This window comes from Leptodactylus fuscus, chromosome 4, assembly GCF_031893055.1.
Source record: "Leptodactylus fuscus isolate aLepFus1 chromosome 4, aLepFus1.hap2, whole genome shotgun sequence".
NCBI lineage: Eukaryota > Metazoa > Chordata > Amphibia > Anura > Leptodactylidae > Leptodactylus > Leptodactylus fuscus.
Window position 1 is genome coordinate 30787339 of NC_134268.1, and position 21434 is coordinate 30808772.

Sequence of the window (21434 nt, forward strand, 5' to 3'; positions counted from 1 at the left end):
AATGGGGAGTGCCGGCGTGTACGCTCCAGCATGAGCAGAGCTTGCCGTACACGCCGGCACTCCCCATTCACTTCAATGGGACTGCACGGAGTGAAAGAAGCAGCCCATTCATTTCTATGGGGAGCGCTCGTATCCCCGCTCCCATAGAAATGAATGGAGCTGCTTTAGACGCCGCTTATTCTGAACGTGTTTTACGTTCAGAATAAGCTAGCGTTTACTCAGTGTGAATTCACCCTTAGGCTGCATTCACACAGAGTAACGTTGGCGTTTTTTGTGCTTATTTTGGTACATAGCACCGCGTTAACGCCGCGTTAACGCCGCGTTTGCGTCGCGCTATTTTGCAGGCGCGTTAAACGGCGCAAACGCGGCGTATACGCGGCATTAACGCGGCGCTATGTGCCAAAATAAGCACAAAAAACGCCAACGTTACTCTGTGTGAATGCAGCCTAAGGATATGTTCACATGGAAGTGAATTTTGATGCTTTTTTTCTGAGCGGAAATTCATGTAAAAAAAAAAAAAAAAAAAAGTTCTATGTTACGTCAGTCCGTCCCAGCTAGCAAAAGAGGAGTCCGAATAAATAAGAGGTTTGTCGCAGAAAAAAATTCTGGATTATGCAGTTTTTGACAAGTGAATGGTTTTGGTTAATCTCATTCACATAAAAAAAAGATTTGCGCAATAGCTGCTTTTTCAAAATATATTTAAAGAGAATCTTTCACGTCTTTAGAGATGTGCGGTTTTATATACCGCTATAAAGGCGAGAGTGCACTGAATTCAGCACACTGTCGGCTTTCCCGGTATGTGCCCGGGTGCTGGAGATATCAGTGCTCTCAATTTCAGCACTGATATCTTCCCATTGTAAAGGTGGGCCTTACAGCTGAGCGGCATCATTGGGCTGCAAGGAACGCCCCTTCGACTGTGCTCTAACATAGTCTTGTACTGTCAGAGGGGTGTTCCTTAACTCCTAGTAATGATGATGAGCTGTATGGTCCACCCTTCTGACAGTGGAGAGATATCAGTGCCAAAATTAACAGCACCGATATCTCCCGCCCCAGTTCTCATAAAGCCAACAGTGCGCTGAATTTTTTTTTGGGTTGCATTTTTGTTACATGGGGCCTTAGCCTTAGGGTAAGTTCACACTGGGTTTTTTGGCCTCCATCTCAAGTTCCGGACCAAAATATGGGTAGCTGCAACTGGATGCCGGTGCACTGCAACAGCATCCAGTTGTGCACTCCACTCCGGATTAGGCCCAAATGAATGACCCTAGACGGGAGGGAGTGTCTTCAGGTGGATGTTGCTAGGCAAATCTGTCTGAAAGAATGAGTATGTTGCTTCTTTTTTCCGGGAGCCGTTTGTTCTGGCTCCTGGAAAAAAGTACTGACTGGCTCCCATTGATTTCAATGGGGCCCGTCTTTATGGTCAGGATTTTGAGGCAGATACGGCCTCAAAATCCTGACCAAAATACCCCGTGTGAACTTACCCCAATAGTTATTGTCACCCACTTTCAAACAATGTGGTACCTCTTTGGTTCAAGAAATAACCATGCACCAAAGTTGCACCACATCTATGCAAGAAACCAGGTGTAGATGGGCTTGCAAAATCCAGAGCTGTGGTGCCAGAACTGGAACCAATATTGGCTGAAATTGGAGTTGAAATTGAATTTTTAATTACATTATAGAATTATTAATATTGTACAGTTAAGTAGATGGATAGTTTGTTCCATATTTACTTTGATAGGAATCAATCGTTGGCTTTTTCATGAATTAGTGGATTTTTAAGGCCTCAGTCTGGCCATGGTTGTGTGAAAAAAATAAATAAATAAAAAAATCGAGGAGTCGGAGTCAGAGTCCGTGGTTGGCCCTACTGACTCCACAATCCTGGTAACCCCTCTTCATTGTTTTCAATGGGAGTAAGAAACAGCCGCTTCCTGCCTATCTTGCCGTGCTTTGTCACTGCATATACTGAAAGCCATAGATGAGTCCAACACTGATCACAGAAATAGTATAGGTCATTTTGTGATACAGCGGGTGGATGAGTGACTGACTCACTATGGTCATTCCCCGAATGTCTGCAGCCTTATACACCACCCTGTGATACATAGTTACAAAGTAGATGAGGTCGGATGAAGATGGCGAATCCATCAAGTCCAACCTATAACCCTACAGCAAAACATAAAAAAGACCCTCACTATAGAAAAAAAAAAAAAGTTCCTCCATATAAAATCTGAAACACATGGATGGAGAAGGGAGGAAAGTATACTACAGTGCATAACCCGATAGATTTCTGTGCAACTTTTGGCTGGTACAAAAACATAATACGGCCACAGGCGTGAGGTTTATTTAGTGGTATAAGAAGAGCGGGGGTAGCAGTCACACCCAGACCCTGTTGCCTGTGGGGACCCAAAGGCCTCTCTGCCATGTCTGTATTATAAATGGTATATGATAGATGGGTCCCATTACTCATTTTACATTGGGCCGGGGAGCTTCAAGTTACACCTCTGGGCCTAATAGTAGATACAAGGTGATTGTGGGAATGTCTGATCGTCCTTATTAACCCCTACAGGACATGATTCACCTGATTTGCACATGTCTATCCAACCTTTATAGGAAATTCCACAGTAAGTGTTACTTGTAAATATGCCTCGGCAATGTTATACATGTTATCCCAACCCTCCACTTTTCTTTCAGCCTTGGGCAATATCTGCTATGCCAGTCAACAACTAGCCGCACCCTAGCAGCACATGGGAACATGTGGTTACTGCCATGCACATGTTCTTTACATAGAATATTTATGGGACTATGTGGGATGACATATAGTTATACGTAGGGACTTATAATAAGAGTAAGAACAGGCTTCAGTAATAAAGTCTAGTATGGCAATATAGTCCCTACACCCAGGGCATCCATGGGTCATCACCTAGGGTGGCAGGTCTTAGGGTTTGACACTTACAGCCTTTATATGTCTGTATGGCAACAGCTCAGGTCTGAACATAACAGAATAGGAAAAATAACCTCTAGGCAGCTACACGTCAGGCTGACAATGAAGGATACGGTGTTACAAAGCTAGTACACAAATCCATGCAGAATATACAGCGTGCTGCAGATGTAAACCACATGGACTGTGACATAGACTTGCAGCAAAATTCCTGCCACATAAGAACATAACATATCTTATGGAGTAGTTTGGTGCACTGTTTGGTGCAACTTATGAAACACCAAGGTTGTTGAGTCAGCAGGTCCCTTCAGGCAGGCTACACGGTGCCACGTGCCACATAAAAGAAAGTCACAAAGAAGCTGCACAACCAAAAATATTTGTGCGGAAAACAGCCAAAAAGTAGACCCGTCACACGTGAGTTGCAGTCAAGCATAACCTTCAAGGTCTCAGGCCTGGTTCACATCGGTGTTCGGTATTCTGTTCAGGGAGTCCGCTTGGAGATCTATATGCATTAAAAAGCGGTTAACTAAGAAACCACACAGACCCCATAGACCATAATGAGGTCCGTGTATTTTCCGCATGAATCATGCGGAGAAAAAAGTACCAAATGCAGATGTGAACCAGGCCTTACATCACAGTCGATTTACATCCGTTTGGCCCCCACTTTCACAGACACCACATTGACTTTTTAATTCTTGTGTGACTGAAGTCAGATAGATGTTAGTGAAGTTGTGTGCGACTTGACCAAAAATCCAAGAGGTTTGGATTTTCTGTGACTGTTGCGTCTTGCTTGCACAAGGTCATTGCACAAGGTTCTTGCTCTGGAACGTTCTTGGCCTCCACCATAATATAGCTTGTTCTCTAAGCCTATATTCGCACGGCTGCAGTAAATTCACTGTATGTGAATGCCGTTTTTTCACATAAGTGATTTTTTGTAACAGACTGGCAAATGAAAAAAGTAATTTTCTATTTTTGTTGGTTTTCACGGATCCCTCCGCATACTCAAATGTATGTAAAACGGGAGCCCCTCTGGTGCAAAACAGCATATTTCCGTTTTCTACCACAGTCTAGGCTAAGACAATGTTCACACACGGCAGATTTGTTTCTACAACTGAAATCCATTACAGACATGTAAAAGAAATTGCTGCACCAAATCTGCAGAGTGTGAACTAACTGGACAGAAAAAGGCAAGGAAGGGGGGGATGGGATTTGAGTTTAGAATATACAGTGCAGCAGGAGAGAGCGTCTGACCAGTTAGCAGTATACCAGCACAACTGGTTTTATGTAATGTGTTCAGGGTGGTTCATGCACCTCGGTGCCACCTGTCAAATCGATTAACCCTCTAAACACCACTAGAGCATTAACTTTGCACATAATACCCCCTATAAGTAAAAAATGCAGCAGGAATATTACGATGCAGTGACCTGCTTTACTGATGAAGGGTATTCCTACGAACATCTCACAGGTAGATCTGCCCTCATAATCACCTTAAAAGCCCTTGGGGGGGTTAAAATGGAGATCAAATCTGCAGATCGATGCTTGGTATCTGGATAAACATTAGCACATTCCTTAAGGGTTGGTTGGAAACAAGCCATACGCCATGACTTCCTTCCCCACCGAGCCTCACACGAGGGCTCATGAATGGCCTTAGTTGATTGTTAACCACGAAGTGTAGAATGTAACAAGACGTATTGAGGGATCAGCAGAGGTATGTGACCAGTGGCGTAACTACTGCCATAGTAGCAGAGGCAGATGCCACAGGGCCCGGGACATTAGGGTCCGGTGACAGCCACTACCGCTGCTATCATTATACTCGGGGGTCTTTTCGGACCTCCGAGTATAATGATCGGCGGCCTATGAGAGGTAAGAAAAAACACTGTTACTTACCTCTCCACAATCCGGGCAGGCTTCGGCTTAGTCGTCTGACGTCTCATGACCCCGGCCTGCGTCCCGGGTCATGTGACGTCTGATGTAATTGAAGATGGACTACTTCGGAGGCCGACAGCGTAGGAGCCGGGAGATAGGTGAGCAACAGTGGTTTTTTAATGCTCTTTGGATCTCCGATTATTATACACTGGGGTCTGAAAAGACCCCAGAGTATAATAATTGTTTATGGGTGGTCCACAGTGGGACATAATACTGTGTGCAGGGGACACTATGGGGGATAATACTGTGTGCAGGAGCCACTATGGGGGATTATACTGTGTGCAGGGGCCACTATTGGGGATAATACTGTGTACAGGGGCCACTATGGGATATAATACTGTGTGCAGGGGCCACTATGGGGGATAATACTGTGTGCAGGGGCCACTATGGGGGATAATACTGTGTGCAGGGGCCACTGAGGGACATAATACTGTGTGCAGGGGCCACTGAGGGACATAATACTGTGTGCAGGGGCCACTAAGGGACATAATACTGTGTGCAGAGGCCACTATGGGGCATAACAGAGAGTGCAGGAATGCGTAGGAGGGGGTCGGTCGAGGTCTTCGGCGTCGGTAGGGGGGCCATGTCAAAAGTTCGCCACGGGGCCCCGCCATTTCTAGTTACGCCACTGTATGTAAAGGAAACACAGTCCAATGCGCAAGCAATATCGGCTGCCTCTATAATGTCTGATGATCTTATATTTGCCTGCTATAACAGTCTCTAATAGACTTCGGAGAACAAGACTGTGGCATTTTGCTCAAGAGTGTTAGGGCTCATTCACGTGACCGTATAATAAGTCTGTTTTGTATAGAGTCGTAATAGGGTTTCTATAGGTGGACATGGAAAATATCTCTCTACATACGTCACATGGAGGAACCTATACAACAGTGGTTGGAGGCTTTGCAGCCAGAGGAATAACCTGAAGCTTCTGGGAGCCAATGCAAAATCTGTAACATGGCCTTCACTTACCATGTGCTATGTGTGATACTCGTGTCCTAATATACTGTAGGGAGGCAACTGGGCCCCGTAGTTGCTACCATTTCCACCATGATGTTCAGGCCTAGGTTTTTTTTTTTTTCTTCACATACCCATAAGGGTCCATTCACAAGGAGGAAAATGGTGCTTTATTTGGCGCTGAATTTTCCACGCTGAAAAAAAAAAATTCTCATAGCCATGGAAAATTCTGCTAGTGGAAAAAAAAAAGCTAGTGGCACCCATTGAAGTTAATGGGTGGCTTTTTTTTCAGCATGGGAAATTCAACGCCAAATAAAGCGCCATTTTCCTCCGTGTGAATGGACCCTAAACGTTAATTGAAGTCACTGAATGCATCAGCAAATAAAAAAGCATGAATGCCTGAAAAAACAAACTGAAAAAAATAGGTATATATGGCGTGAAATTGTGGACACCACACGTACATGATAGGCGGATGTGTCAATAAGGCTTTAGCGAGAACACTGGACAATAAGGCCTAAGGCTTGCCTTACCTAATGGCTTTAAACCGAACCCTGGGCCTTCCCTACTAGTCTACCATGATGTCCATTTCCCTCAGGAGAGCTTTATGAAGTTCTCTAAGGGCAGGTTCACATGAAAAAGTGAAAAAGCAAGTTGTAGCCACAACAAATGGACAATGTTTTGTTTGTGGTGGAGAGTCTGTATGTCCACAGAGAACAAGTCTGGTCTCCACGTCCGTATACTGAAATAGTGTATTTACTACAGGGCCTGTGTAGACAACACATGAACCGAAAATACGTGTAAATAAGGCCTAAAAGAAAATCTGTCTTTTTTGCCCCTAGCACCCAACGGACTAAGCCAGCACTACAGCTCCTTCATCGCCCATATTGGACAATGGTGGCCTATCCTAGCAATAACGCTGAGATGTAAGGCCCAATTCTCATGGCCTATTTGCATGTGTGTTAGTTCCTGTCACGCTAAGGTTGACAAGCTATGGAAATGCTGCAGGCGACAAACAACAAGAACAATGAGCAAAATGTAGGAGCAATTACAGAAGAAAGGGTTTCATAACCTGCCATGGAAAAAAATTGTGGGGGTGTTATGGGGGGAGGTAATAGAGCTTTTACGTAATCCGAAACACGCTCTTAACTAATAAATGACCTTAGTGATGTTGGCCCAGCAACTAACCCAGAGACGCCAGCAAAAAATCTTTTATTCAGGCCATGTAAACTACCAAGTGATACAGTATCTAAGCAAGTTCCTGCGCTTGATGAAACCTGTGAGCCCTGCCGTGGAAATGCCATTGTTTTCTATGGCTCGGTGCCAGACTAAAGAACGCCGTTTCGTCTTGCAAGTCGCAGAACAAAGCCTCAGTCTACGCGGCCAAACATTCCAAACAAGACAAGCATTATACAAGGCCGGGACTAGAAAAAACCTTCACTGAGAGATGGGAAGAAAATGACTTCCAACGGCTCGGTGACAAGCAGGTCAAAATATTGACTCCAAGAAATGGGAAAGAGCAAATTTCCTCTGATTTATCACTCAGAGGGGAAGACAACTTGAAGATGATAAAAGCGGCTTTTATACTCGATTACGTCACGTGGTAAAAAGCAATAAAAAGTTTGAATAGTAAGGCTGATCTGGAGCATAACAGAGGGGCGGACAATATAAAGACTTTGAGGGATTGTCTAGTTTAGAAAGTTAGGGGATTCCAAAAGTTCATAGCACAAGGATGGTCTCCTACTGTGAAAGATTCGGCATTACCAAGCATTACACAGACCATCCAGGTAAAAATATGCAAATCTATTCTCCAGGATTTAATTAGGAGAACAGTGCCTCTGTATGCTGCCCTCTAGGAGCAGCCCCCCTTAACATCATGCATGACTCAGTTAATAAGCCTACTGACATGATGCGGGGTTTATTGCCAAACTAGTATTTCTATTCCAAAAGGAACAGATTCCCAGCTATGGACAGTGCTGTTTCGGTCTTTTGGAACTCCTTAGCATAGCGCAGGGATACTAGTTTGGCAGAGTGAGAGACTATAGACGAGGGTCAGGGGATTATCATACAAATTAGGGAGAGCATGTGCCTACACTGTTCTCCTAATTACATCCTGGAGAATAGATTTGCATATTTTTTAGCCAAAATCCCTAGCGGAGCAGGAATGACTTGTAAGTCTCTGTACGCCTATGTAGGCACACACTCTCCCTAATGTGTATGATTATCCCCTGACCCTCGTCTATAGTCTCTCACTCTGCCAAACTAGTATCCCTGCGCTATGCTGAGGAGGGCCAAAAGACCGAAACAGCGCTGTCCATAGCTGGGAATCTGTTCCTTTTGGAATAGAAATACTAGTTTGGCAATAAACCCCGCATCATGTCAGTAGGCTTATTAACTGAGTCATGCATGATGTTAAGGGGGCTGCTCCTAGAGGGTGGCATACAGAGGCACTGTTCTCCTAATTACATCCTGGAGAATAGATTTGCATATTTTTTACTCAGAATCCCTAGCAGAGCAGGAATGACTTGTAAGTCTCCATATGCCTATGTAGGCACACACTCTTCCTAATGTGTATGATTATCCACAGACCATCCATTAATTGAAATGGAAAAAGTGTAATACTTCCTTTTTCCTGTGGGGGCACTGCAGGAAAATTGAATTCCTTACTGCCAAGCACTCCCATAATTTACAGTGGATTGATGTGATTAGCTTATAGATGGCGGACCATCTAACAAGAAAAATTAGACAGTGGGGGCTGAGTCCACTCATTGCAGAAAAGCTGCATATAAAAATACAGATGTCGCTGCTGTTTTTTGAGCCAAAGCCAAGAGTGGCTTGAAAAGGAATGGAAAATAAAGCAACAGCTTATTGTTCTGCATTATGCTATATTCTCTCCTGATTTAGGCTCAAAAAAACATCAAGCAGACTGTGCAACAAAAAATGCAACTTCTCCGCAACGTGGGGCCTCAGCCTTAAAGGGGTTGTCTGGGGAATTTAGATTTACTTACCTAATTCGGTGGACTCTTGATAATTGACCACCTGATCATGTGACCAATCCCACAAAACCGAGCCCTCCATAGCAGATTAGGGGAGGAGTGAGTGGGCTGAGCAGCCAAGGGGGCAGAGGGTTGCTTTCGATCACATGATCTGAGGACTGAAACCAAGACAGAACTCCTGAGTCCACCAAATCAGCTAAACTCCCTGGACAACCCCTTTAAGGCATCAGACAATTTCAGGAGCTAACTTGTTTTGTTTTTTTGTTATTTTATTTCATCCGTCTTTACATGGATACTTACAGAAAATAATGTAAAACATATTTTTTTACATTCACTGGCAAAGCAAATCCTACCATCAGCCCAAACCTAGTTTTACCCCTTCTTGTTTCTGCAGATCACAGTGTTATATCTCCAAGACCCAACTAAAAGTAAAATATGCCAAGGTCATCTGTCCTAGCTGATAAGAAAGCACAGACAAATCTAGCGGACAGACTGACCATCACACTGAAATATTTTTATCTTTACAGCCTTTTTTGTAACAAAAACAACTGCTTGGGTCCAGTTTTTGTAACCTCAGTCTATAAGCTTAGGGAAGTTGTGTTTGGATAAAAAATTTCCTTTGCAGGGCACAAGTTGTCTATTTATACTGCACCGACCAGAGAGGGAATGGCTCTTTCTAAGCTAGTTGAAAAATTGGGGTTCTAAGAGGGGGACTTTTCTCTCCACCAATTTTCGAAGGACTCATCGAAGGAATCTCCAATGCAGACTCCAGTGCAGATGTGAATTTAGATTTAGGAAACCATACATAGATTCCTGTAGGGTGAACATTGTGTAGGAAGAAAGCAACAGTACAAGAAAAAAATAAAACTTTTATCCACATTATATAAACAACTGCAAATAGCATAAATTTTTTTTTTTTTAAAATGCTAACCTCTCGGTTTCCCTAGTACCTCAGCATTGGATTCCGACTGTATTTCGGGTCACATCATAAAACTACCGACATGTCTTCCATCGATGACACAAATATTGCACGTGAACACTGCAGCCATTGATGGAGGCTACCAGGACCACCAGAGAATTAGCACTGGAGCATCGGGGATGTTGACAGGTACCGTATATACTCGAGTATAAGCCGACCTGAATATAAGCCGACCCCCCTCATTTTAACACAAAAAACTGGGAAAACTTATTGACTTGAGTATAAGCTTAGGGGGCAAATGTAGCAGCTACTGTATATACTCGAGTATAAGCCGACCCGAATATAAGCCGACCCCCCTAATTTTACCACAAAAAAACTGGGAAAACTTATTGACTCGAGTATAAGCCTAGGGGGAAAATGTAGCAGCTACTGTGCTTAAAAACTGCGCTTAAAAATTCAGCTTATACTCGAGTATATACGGTAAGTACAAATTATTTTTATTTTTTTCATTTTATGCTTTATTCAGTTGTTTATACATTTTTATGTACTGTGGATAATCCTTAAAGGGGTTGCTCAGGACACATACCTTTTGAGTCTGCTACACCAATGTTTTAGTCTTGCTGGCCAATGCGTTTTAGTAGTATGATGTCCCGTGAGCACAGCGCCAGTACTTAGTGCACATGAGTGATCGATGCTCTCTCTGTATGGCCGAGATACAGGGACAATGTACAGACACCTGAGGAGCTAAGACTGCAGAGAGGAGCCAGTCCACAGTAAGGGAAGGAGAAGATAGATGTCCCTATGGAGATTTGCACCCACATTAGCCCCACTTTATCTGAGACTAGTCTGAGCCTTGCAATGCAGTTTCCGTGAAACCATAGAAAGATCTAGCAAGATACTTCTTTTCTCATTCTTGAGAGCCAGATTCCAAATGGTGTTCGGCTCTGCCTCAAAATCAGCTCCAAATTCCTCTGTGTGAACAGGCCCTAAAGCTGCACAACCATGTCACACTTGCTTTCCTTGGAGAAGAGCTGCCTTCACACCACTATAGTAAAAACAGCCTATGCTGCCTATTATCGGCACACTATACACTGTCAGTCAATAAAGATTTTTCTTCCAAAAACATAAAAGGAATTACTGCAAAATCCAGACAACATCCGTTGAGGGCTGCAGGGCAACTACTGTATGGTTGTGCAACAGCAAGCTGGATATACGTATTGTAAACAGTGCACCCAAAAAATGGATTTGTAATATTTATTACCGTATTTTTAGGACTATAAGACGCACTGGACTATAAGACGCACCTAGGTTTTAGAGGAGGAAAATAGGGAAAAAAAATTTTGAAGCAAAAACTGGTAAAATATTTAATATATGGGAGTTGTAGTTTTGCAACAGCTGCAAGGCCACATTCACAGGTGACCCTGCAGCTGTACGGGGACGCATAGAGTGTTTTTTTTTTTGCGGGGCCAGATGTACTTTTTAGTTATACCATTTTGGGGAATATCTATTTCTTAGATCACCTTGTATTGAAAAAAAAAAACAGGAGGTGATTTAGAACTTTTATTTATTTCATATCTTTATTATATATTTTTAAAGCTTTTTTTTTTTTTTTTTTTTTTTTTTTTTTTTTTACTATTTTATTCCCCCCCGGGGGCTTGAACCTGCGGTCACTTGATTGCAAGTCCCATAGACGGCAATACAACTGTATTGCCGTCTATGGGACATTCTGTCTATTAGTATTACGGCTGGTCATAGAGACCAGCCGCAATACTAATATAGCCGTGACAGGCCGGGGAGCCTCATTAGGCTCCCGGCTGTCACCCGTACAGGTCGGCTCCTGCGATATCGCCGCGCAGGAGCCGGCCTGCAACTTCACAGGTACGGGGCCGGTGGGGACCAGCCCCGGGGGAGAAGGGGCCACCGATACTGACCCGGCATCCGCTGTACTAGAGAGGCGGATGCCGGCGAGGGATAGACGCCAGCACAGGTGCCGGGGCCTGAGACATCGCTCCTCTGCCCTGCCTGAAGCCAGCGGCGGGGGGACGGAGGAGCGGAATAGCATCGCCGCTGCTGGCTTCATGCAGGGCAGAGGAGCGCAGCGATGTCTCAGGCCCCGGCGTCTATCACTACCTCTCTATTACAGCGGATGCCAGGCGCCACATTCAGACTATAAGACGCACCCTTCTTTTCCCCCCAAATTTTGGGGAAAAAAAGTGCGTCTTATAGTCCGAAAAATAGTTACAAAAAAAACGACCTGTACACTGGTTGCAAGTGGGTTGAAGTCAAACAAGACATTGAAGTCTATGCTGACAACGTCGAATGCAATTTGCAACCAAAAATCCTGCAGATTTGGATTTTATGTTATTATGGTGTCACACTGGTGTTTACTATCCTATGGTGTAACTTCCATGTCATTGCTTGTAATGTCACAATGCATCCAAAAGACAGATTTATGCATATTCAAGCTAGTATAGGATGCATGTTACTTCAGTAGATGAGCAGCTTCCATATATCACCTGACGCTGCTCATCTCCAGGCTCATGCGCATTGCTTCAAGGAAGTGGATGGAGAGGAACGGTGTTGGCATATTTGATACACTAAACCAGCCCATAAGGAAGTGTGTGTAGTTTAGTGTCCCAAGTATGTCTGACAGGCTCCCTTTAATCTGATCTTTCTTCCATCTTTGAACATTAGTCACCAATGGTGATGAATATTGGATCTATGGGAGTTTGACCCCGACGGTCAGTAGTAAGGGAACCATACCCAGTTACCCTACAACAAGCCATACAGTTTTTCTTTTAATTGAGATAGCCATCATAAAATAACTATTTTATAGAGAATTAGAGACACTTACTTCCATTCTAGTAGCTGCGATCGCTTGGTCGTAGTGCTCCAAAAGGTTTGGAAAGAAGGTCATATTATAGGACATTCCCATACACCTAGGCACCATGATGGGTTCACAAGTGAACAAACTATGACCTTCCATAACAGGCAGCAGTATGGTGGACAAGATGGTAACCCCAAAACACCACATCTTGGCGGACAGCTGAGCCTTGACGTTATGACGGTACATTAAATCCAGTCTGAACGGAGTCTCATGAAATATGTGAGGTTAGGAAACTATGAATGGTGACGTGTCCTTGCAGCGAACATCTCCTGGAGGTAATAAGATGTCAGGCAGTGCGATACTACAGCAGTTACTTCTGGCGGGCATCCTGTTTATAGGGGGAAAAAATAGGAAGGCGGTTAGTAAAAAATAATAACATGAGTGTGACAGATTTTAATCTCACTTGTATACTGGTACCGCCTGCATAAATTAGGACTACACACACGTTACTGCATCCGTTGGCTGTTCCTTATAATTGTTCACCCATTTGACAATGTCCCACATCTTCCATCCAAGGTTGGGTTATTACCTATTCTATAGTTTTTGCTAGATATAATTTGGTCCCTTGACGAAGCTCTTTTTGAGCGAAACGCGCGTCGGGCGTGGGCAGGCTGTGTATGTGGTATAGGTAACAGCTTTACAGGGAGTTTCATGCATACCTTTATTATCCTACGTTTGGTATTCATTGGGTTTCACAGTAATTTATATCTTACCTCAGTGTTTTTTCACTTCTTCCATTTAGAGTTGCACGTTGCAGTTATGTGATATTCATTACCTTATTTTTCACATTCACTCAGGCATTTGTTGTTCACTCTTCTTTATATATATATGGGTTTATATATTTTTGCTGTTTTGGTATGTTTGGCACTTCAGCTGATTTAGTACATTTTTACATGCCACATTCTCACCTGCTCATTTAGTGTGGACACTTCAGCTCCTCCATTTATTATTATTTATGTTTACATGTTTGTGTATTTTTATATTAATAAAATTTATATATTTTTGATATATTCTTTTTGGTCCGGGTTTTTTGTTTTTTATGCCTATATTGCCCTGGCTGTTTTGTTATTGAGTTGTTTATCATAATTTGGCCAGTCTTGCAAAATCTATAACAGGGCTCCTTCCTACCACTTATAATAGTTGTGTCTTCTTATGCGGCAGGTGGGCTCTGGTGCGACTACTATTCCAGCAACCTCTAAAGCTACGACCCAGGGTCTCCCTCTCCCTGTTCGCTGACATCTTCATGTGTATAGGTGCCACAATGGTCATTATACACCCACCACCAAGAAGCACTAGCCCCGGGACCAACTGATAAGGATCTGCTAGTCTTAAAATCCTAAAATCAGATATTCCTTTACCTTCAGCCTACTGTATAACCGGCTGCGGAGACGCTACAGATTAATGGTGTTTAGACTGGGACTTTTCGTATACACGGAAGGCTCCTCCTGCCATTAGCAAGTAAATATGACAACTAGTAACACCCTGCCCGAGGACGGCTCCGACCACTGACCTGCGGCTACAATATGGCTCTGCTGGGCTCACAACATAGTTTTGTTTGTTTTTAGCCATATGATATAATGAACCTAGAGCTACATATATCCATAGGGTCACATTGCTTGACTTAGGGGGGATGAAGATGTCATATACACACATGGATGTATAGATATTTATGGCGCCTTTATATTAACGCACCTAATAACACTTTTTCTAGGCTATGTACACATCATATACAGGGGAAAAACCAGGGCTGTGGATCCAGAGCAAAGTTAGGGCCAGTTTGGGTGGAGCTGGAGACAAAGTTACTAAAATAAAATGATCAATTATTTTTTTTTTTAATCATATAATACAATTATTGATATTTTATTGAGAATATCCGGAGCTTTGGGATTTTTCAGTTTCATAGGAATTCATTCACTTATTTTTGTGAATTAGAGGAGCTTTTGGTCTCGTTCACATGGCGGAAACTGACGCTGATTTTGAGGCAGATTACGCCCAAAAATCTATGGCAGATTACAACCTGATTCTGTCTCCCATTGACTCAACATCAATGTCCGTGGCTCGAGATTCTGTGACCGGACGTTACGTCTGATTGCAATGCCAGTTGACATCACTTGAAAATGGGCTGAGAATGGGAAGAAAGATTACATGACATTACCTGTCAGGTTTGCGTCACTTAGTAGTTTTAAGGAAACGTGATGAAAACCGCAAGGGATTTTTTTCCCTTGGGGTTGAAATACGCAACATTTAAGGATATCGTAACAGAAAGGGCATGATGTAAATTTAAGGATCCTCATGGAGTCCTAAAATCCAAGTCTAATCTGAATTTATAGAACTAACCAAAGCAATTGCCGATAAGACTCAACAATACCGAATGTTCTGGTCAGCTAGGTTTTTAGGCCCTGCAAGAAGGTCGACCACTGCAGGAAAAACCAGCACCAGAATTTTCATGTGTCCGTACATTGTAAGAAGCGAGCTGGGCCTGGACTTTCCTTGCACGTATCTTCCCATGGTTGCATTACTATAACACAGACACCACTTTAGTTTTGGGCTCGGCAGGATTACCTGTGACATTTGCGTAACTTACTTCCCCCCAAGGCAAGAAATGGTGAAGTGATTGTCAGCCCTGTCACTTTTGACAACTTGATACCCTGCATCTAAAAAAAGGCTCAATTTCACACTCTTTTACCAGGATCCAGGAATAAGAGGCATGTCATTGCTGAGATGTTATTAGCCACACTGCAACTCTGCAAGCAAATATGTCACCTCCAATAGCCCAGTGTCTGTCCTGGTCAGAGGTCACACTGCATTTTTTTGGCAGAGTACAAACATTCCTCTTATTTTTGTGGAGTATTTTTTCCACTACGGCATTCACTGTATGGGATAAATCATTTTATGTTTTAATAGTCAGGCCTTTTTTGTGAACTAATGTCCAGCCGCAATAGTAATGTATAGAATCTCTCATAAAATAGTGAAAAAAAAGAAGCTTTAAAAATATATAATAATGAAATAAATAAAATTTGTAAATCCCTCCTTTCCCTAGAATACATATAAAAATAGAAAATTACTGTGACACACAAACACATTAGGTATCCTGTGTATGACAGTGCCCGGTCTACTGAATATAGGGGATCTGCAGTGCTCCTGTTCCGTCGGGAAGGGGTTAATAGGAGCACTGCAGATCCCCTATATACAGCCAGGCTGAATTCCAAGTGGGGGAAAAAAACTCAGCCCTCAAGCTCAGGGAAGGGGCAGACAGTCAACCAAAACACCCCCTCCCCAGCACCTACTGCACCCAAAAACTCCGACCATTTTCATTTTCGAAATTTTCCAGTAGCTGCTGCATTTCCCGCCTAGGCTTATACTCGAATCAATAAGTTTTCCCAGTTTTTTGGGGGTAAAATTAGGGGCCTCAGCTTATATTCGGGTCGGCTTATACTTGAGTATATATGGTAAATATCCTGCTGACTCCAGCACAGTTGGAATTTTCTCTTTAGCTCCCACCGTTCCAGAGCAACAAGCACAGGTAGCTTTGGTGCCTCATGTGCTATTTCAGCTCCGTAATGTCAGAAGGGTGGCGTCAGGCAGGGGGTGTGATACAGAGCTCCAATCAGAGGCAGCCAGTGTCAGAGCTCAGAATTACACCCCTTGTCTGCTCCTGCCTGACACCGCACTCCTGACAGTACAGAGACTAAATAGTATCAGGTACCAAAACTAACAGCATTGATTTCTCAGGAACGGCGGAGACTACAGAAAAAAATCCATCTGTGCCAGAATCAGTGGAGCAGCAGCTATTAAATGATACAAAGGCTGGACTTTTAGGACTTTAAGTGCCTGTGATCAGAAATGTCTCTGATGGCAGGCACTGACATTGGATCTCTGCTGAGTAAAACAGCAGAGACCCCAGCTACGAATCCTGCTCAGCTCTTGAGTGGGTGCCATGTTTAGTTGTAGTGTTGGCATCTGCTGTCCATGTATGGGAGATGTCGACAAGAGGGACTTTTTTCAAAGTGTAAAACTGCCTGTATCAGAGGCAAACCTTGTGAAGCTCCAGATATTGCACTGGGGCCCGTACCAACCTTTTGCCATTCAGAACCGTGGTATATTCTACATGGTAGAGAAACCTTTAGGGTCCCCTTTGGGTCCAGGGCCCAGTAGTGATTGCTACTACAGCATCCCATATAGCTATGCCCTGCTGTAGAGGAGTTATTGAGACCTCTGAACCTTTCATATGTATCCAGATATCTATCTCAGGTCTATTCATCTATAGAAATAAATGATCCTACTTTCTACTTCAAAGTAACTGACCTGCAATACTAGATTTGGAAACACGATAAAATCCCATTGAAATGAATAGAAATTTCAGACGGACAATAACCACGGACATTGCAGAGCGGAATCCAACAGTAGTGTGAACGCCCCCTAAGTGATCTACATATGATTCATAGACACAGGAAGAAGATCTGGGTGCTGCAGCCGTGTGACAGAGGCTGAAATGGAAATATGACCATGTGGAACTGGATTAATGAACAATGTATAACAGGTACAACATTGTTACCCAGCACTCCTCCAATAACAAAAACCAAGGTAAATTACAGACACGTTACAGAAACCTTCCTCCTGCCACCAGGACGTGACAAGAAGGAGTCACCAATGAAAATAAACACACATATCCACACCTGTGAAAACACTCGATAGAACCTGGCCGACCTCTGCGCAAATGTTTACATTATTCTAGAAACACGCCAAAGAAAACGTGAAAATCCAATACCGAGAACTCTAAAGAGGAATTCAAGATTTCACCACCAAGAATAACAGAAATTATATGTGATAGATAAATAGATTATAGGGGGATTAGACAGATAGAGGTACAGCAGCTAGACAGACGATTCTAGGTAGGAAGGATGGAGATACAGCCGAGCATGGACAGCCCGCTTCAAATCATCCCACAGATGTTCAATGATATTCAGGTCTGGGGACTGGGATGGCCATTCCAGAACATTGTAATTGTTCCTCTGCATGAATGCCTGAGGATTTGGAGCGGTGTTTTGGATCATTGTCTTGCTGAAATATCCATCCCCGGCGTAACTTCAACTTCGTCACTGATTCTTGAACATTATTCTCAAGAATCTGCTGATACTGAGTGGAATCCATGCGACTCTCAACTTTAACAAGATTCCCGATGCCGGCATTGGCCACACAGCCCCAAAGCATGATGGAACCTCCACCAAATTTTACAGTGGGTAGCAAGTGTTTTTCTTGGAATGCTGTTTCTTTTTGGACGCCATGCATAACGCCTTTTTTTATAACCAAACAACTCAATTTTTGTTTCCAAAATGAAGCTGCCTTGTCCAAATGTGCTTTTTCATACCTCAGGCAACTCTATTTGTGGTGTACGTGCAGAAACGGCTTCTTTCTCATCACTCTCCCATACAGCTTCTATTTGTGCAAAGTGCGCTGTATAGTTGACCGATGCACAGTGACACCATCTGCAGAAAGATGATGCTGCAGCTCTTTGGAGGTGGTCTGTGGATTGTCCTTGACTGTTCTCACCATTCTTCTTCTCTGCCTTTCTGATATTTTTCTTGGCCTGCCACTTCTGGGCTTAACAAGAACTGTCCCTGTGGTCTTCCATTTCCTTACTATGTTCCTCACAGTGGAAACTGACAGGTTAAATCTCTGAGACAACTTTTTGTATCCTTCCCCTGAACAACTATGTTGAACAATCTTTGTTTTCAGATCATTTGAAAGTTGTTTTGAGTAGCCCATGATGCCACTCTTCAGAGGAGATTCAAATAGGAGATCAACTTGCAATTGGCCACCTTAAATACCTTTTCTTATGATTGGATACATGTGGCTATGAAGTTCAAAGCTCACTGAGGTTACAAAACCAATTTTGTGCTTCAGTAAGTCAGTAAAAAGTAGTTAGGGGAATTCAAATCAATAAAATGATAAGGGTGCCCATACTTTTGCACCGGTCAAATTTTGGTTTAATGCATATTGCACATTTTCTGTTAGTACAATAAACCTCATTTCAATCCTGAAATATTACTGTGTCCATCAGTTATTAGATATATCAAACTGAAATGGCTGTTGCAAACACCAAAATATTTAGAACAAAAAATGATTAAGATTAATAGGGGTGCCCAAACTTTTTCATAGGACTGTAGATAGAGAGAGAGAGGTGCATATACATGCAGATATATAGCAGATGGCAGACAGACAGTAGATAGATAGATGATAGATAATAGATAGATGACAGATAATAGATAGATAGATAGATAGATAGATAGATAGGAGATAGATAGATAGGAGATAGATAGATAAGAGATAGTTACTGTAGATAGATAGATAGATAGATACTGTAGATAGATAGACATGAGATACAGATAGATAGATAGATAGATAGATAGATAGATAGATAGATAGATAGATACTATAGATAGATAGATGTGAGATTCTCTGCAGAATTTTCTCACTAATAAAATCAATTAATAGAATAAAAATAAAATACCAGATGAATGGGATCGTCACATATATGCAACAAAACTGCCACGTGTGAATATACCCTAACACCAACCATACTTGCCGTCACACAGCTTTTCCAGAGACATACAGCTAAAAAGAACAACTTGACAGCGGAGGATTCATCAGTGACAGCACACCATACAATCCAGTGAAGGTAATTGTCCCCATAGTTTTGGGCTGTCCCTCATTCCCATCATCCAGACTTTATACTCGGAGCTGTCACTTGGATAAATAAGTCTGCAATTAAACAATTGACTAAACAAAGTGTCAGGTAACTGCGGCTTTATGGAGAGGAAACCATCAGCATGTAATTATACCGTGATATTATGTTAGGACATGGCTGAGAAGGCAGATGACTATACCAGGCCCATGTCATGTCTACACTGAGGAAATGGTCCAGACAAGACTGCGGGTTTCTGGCGACATTCAGTTACATAGTGATTCAGGGGGCACTTTAGAAAATCCTGCAACAACCCTACCAGGTGTGAATACAGCCTTACAATGTGCATGGTAATGTCATCCCACTATACCAGCTACTACTATAGGTGACACATGGTATACTATAACTCTAAATTTACATCTGCGCTGTTGTCCATCCAGCTAGCGCCCGTGTGAAATTGTGTATGGAAAGAATCCTACAAGCAGAAGCTTCTCATCTGGTGATATCAAGGAGAAACAGATCTCTTATAGACCCTCGAGTACTCAATGACAGCTCGGAGGATCCATTGTTGTCCATCATCAGACAGATCCATCTATACTATTCCTCTGACGAATCATACGACGCGCCCTATTAGATGCCCAGGGGCGGCTGCTTATCTCTCACCAAATAGGGCGAGTCATATTGTATAACATCAGACAAACTCTTACCAATGAGTATGTATAGGTATCAGATATGAAGGACTGTCCTGTGGGAGATAAGCAGCACCACTGGTCTGGCAGCCCCTTATCTCCTTCTCTATTGCAATAAACATGCAGGCCCATCTGAATGTGTATAGTTATGGTGTTATCCAAATGCTATCTAAACCCTCATTCACACTGGTCAGTAATTTCAGAGATCTCCTGGACGGATGACACTTCTTCTCTTCTTGGTATCCATACTAGAATTAGGCTTCTGACCATATCTGCAATGTGTGAATTTGACCTAATGAAGTGGCATCATGTGACATAAGAATGCAGCCTCCCAGCCCCCCGTGACCCCTCTGCACCTGTTTCCATGGAAGAATAGAACACTTTCTCCCACTCCTCCCTCCCTCCTCTATTGCCCCTTTATACCCTGCTGATCTTTTCATTGTTGCCCCCCTGGCACTGCATTGTCCCCCTGGTTGCCTCCCATTGTCCCCTGCAGAGAAGCCTCCTCCTCCTCCTTTCCCTGCCTGTCATCCCTCCTCCCTACCCCCAGTACAGGACGGAGACATCCCGCACTACAGCCCGAGGCTGGATCTCACCTGCCGGCCTGGGTCCAGGGTCACCGCCGGTATAATCCACACTGTGTGACCCGCGGGTGCTCACCCGGATCCCGCACAGCCTGCGCCACCCGCTCCCTCCTCAGTGCCAGAGATCCACGATGTGAAGTTCCTGAAGTTCACTCCGCAGCCCGCCCTCTGATTGGCTGCAGCAGCCCCCCTCGTACGGGTACGGCTTCTGATTGGCTGTTCCAGCCCCCCTGCTCGCAGGCACGCCCTCTGATTGGCTACTCCAGCCCCCTGTCTCTGAACTTTCACTGGTGTCTTTACAATGGGCAGCTTTAGTCTATGGGAGGATGACAGAGCCTTGCAGTGATGTAGTGATCAGCTCCTGAGTGCTGGGATCAACCTAATATTATATTACTGGCAAAGGTTATAATCCAAGACCTGGAACAGATTAGAATATTATTACTTTACTTATTCTCTTGCTTATAGATCACCAACATATTCTGTAGTGCTTTACAGAGATTGTCACTCACTGTCCCCAGTAGGGCTCATCATGTAAATTCCCTCAAAGGTTGGTCTTACACGACCGTAATATAAGTCCGCAAATGGTCCGCAATTGCAATTTGCGGACACATTATATTCAGTGCGGCCTCTTACACCACTGGATATTTTATTTATTTATTAATACCATAGAACTCTATAGGCGCGTGCGACAGGACACGGGCATCTGCGATGTCTATGTCCAATGTCTAGTAGTAGTGTTGCTGATCAGCAACTTGCAGACCGTAAAACCAATACGGTCATGTAAGACCAGCCTCCAAAATGTTTTGGCAATGATGTTTGCCTAGGAGCTGGACAGCAGCAACAATTATATTTTCCAAACTATGGT

At 43.3% G+C, this 21434-nt stretch overlaps 1 protein-coding gene across 1 annotated transcript in view; it reads right to left on the reverse strand.

The window, feature by feature from the left end:
- Positions 1 to 20657, reverse strand: part of FZD6 (frizzled class receptor 6) — a 36294-nt gene extending 15637 nt beyond the window's left edge. Inside the window, exons 1-2 of the mRNA XM_075270251.1 lie at positions 20582 to 20657; positions 12579 to 12939 (exon numbers count right to left, since the gene is read on the reverse strand). Of these exons, the coding sequence (XP_075126352.1) occupies positions 12579 to 12797 (219 nt within the window). The 5' untranslated portion in view covers positions 12798 to 12939; positions 20582 to 20657. The remainder of the gene's footprint in view (positions 1 to 12578; positions 12940 to 20581) is intronic.
- Between the last annotated feature and the right edge of the window lie 777 nt (positions 20658 to 21434).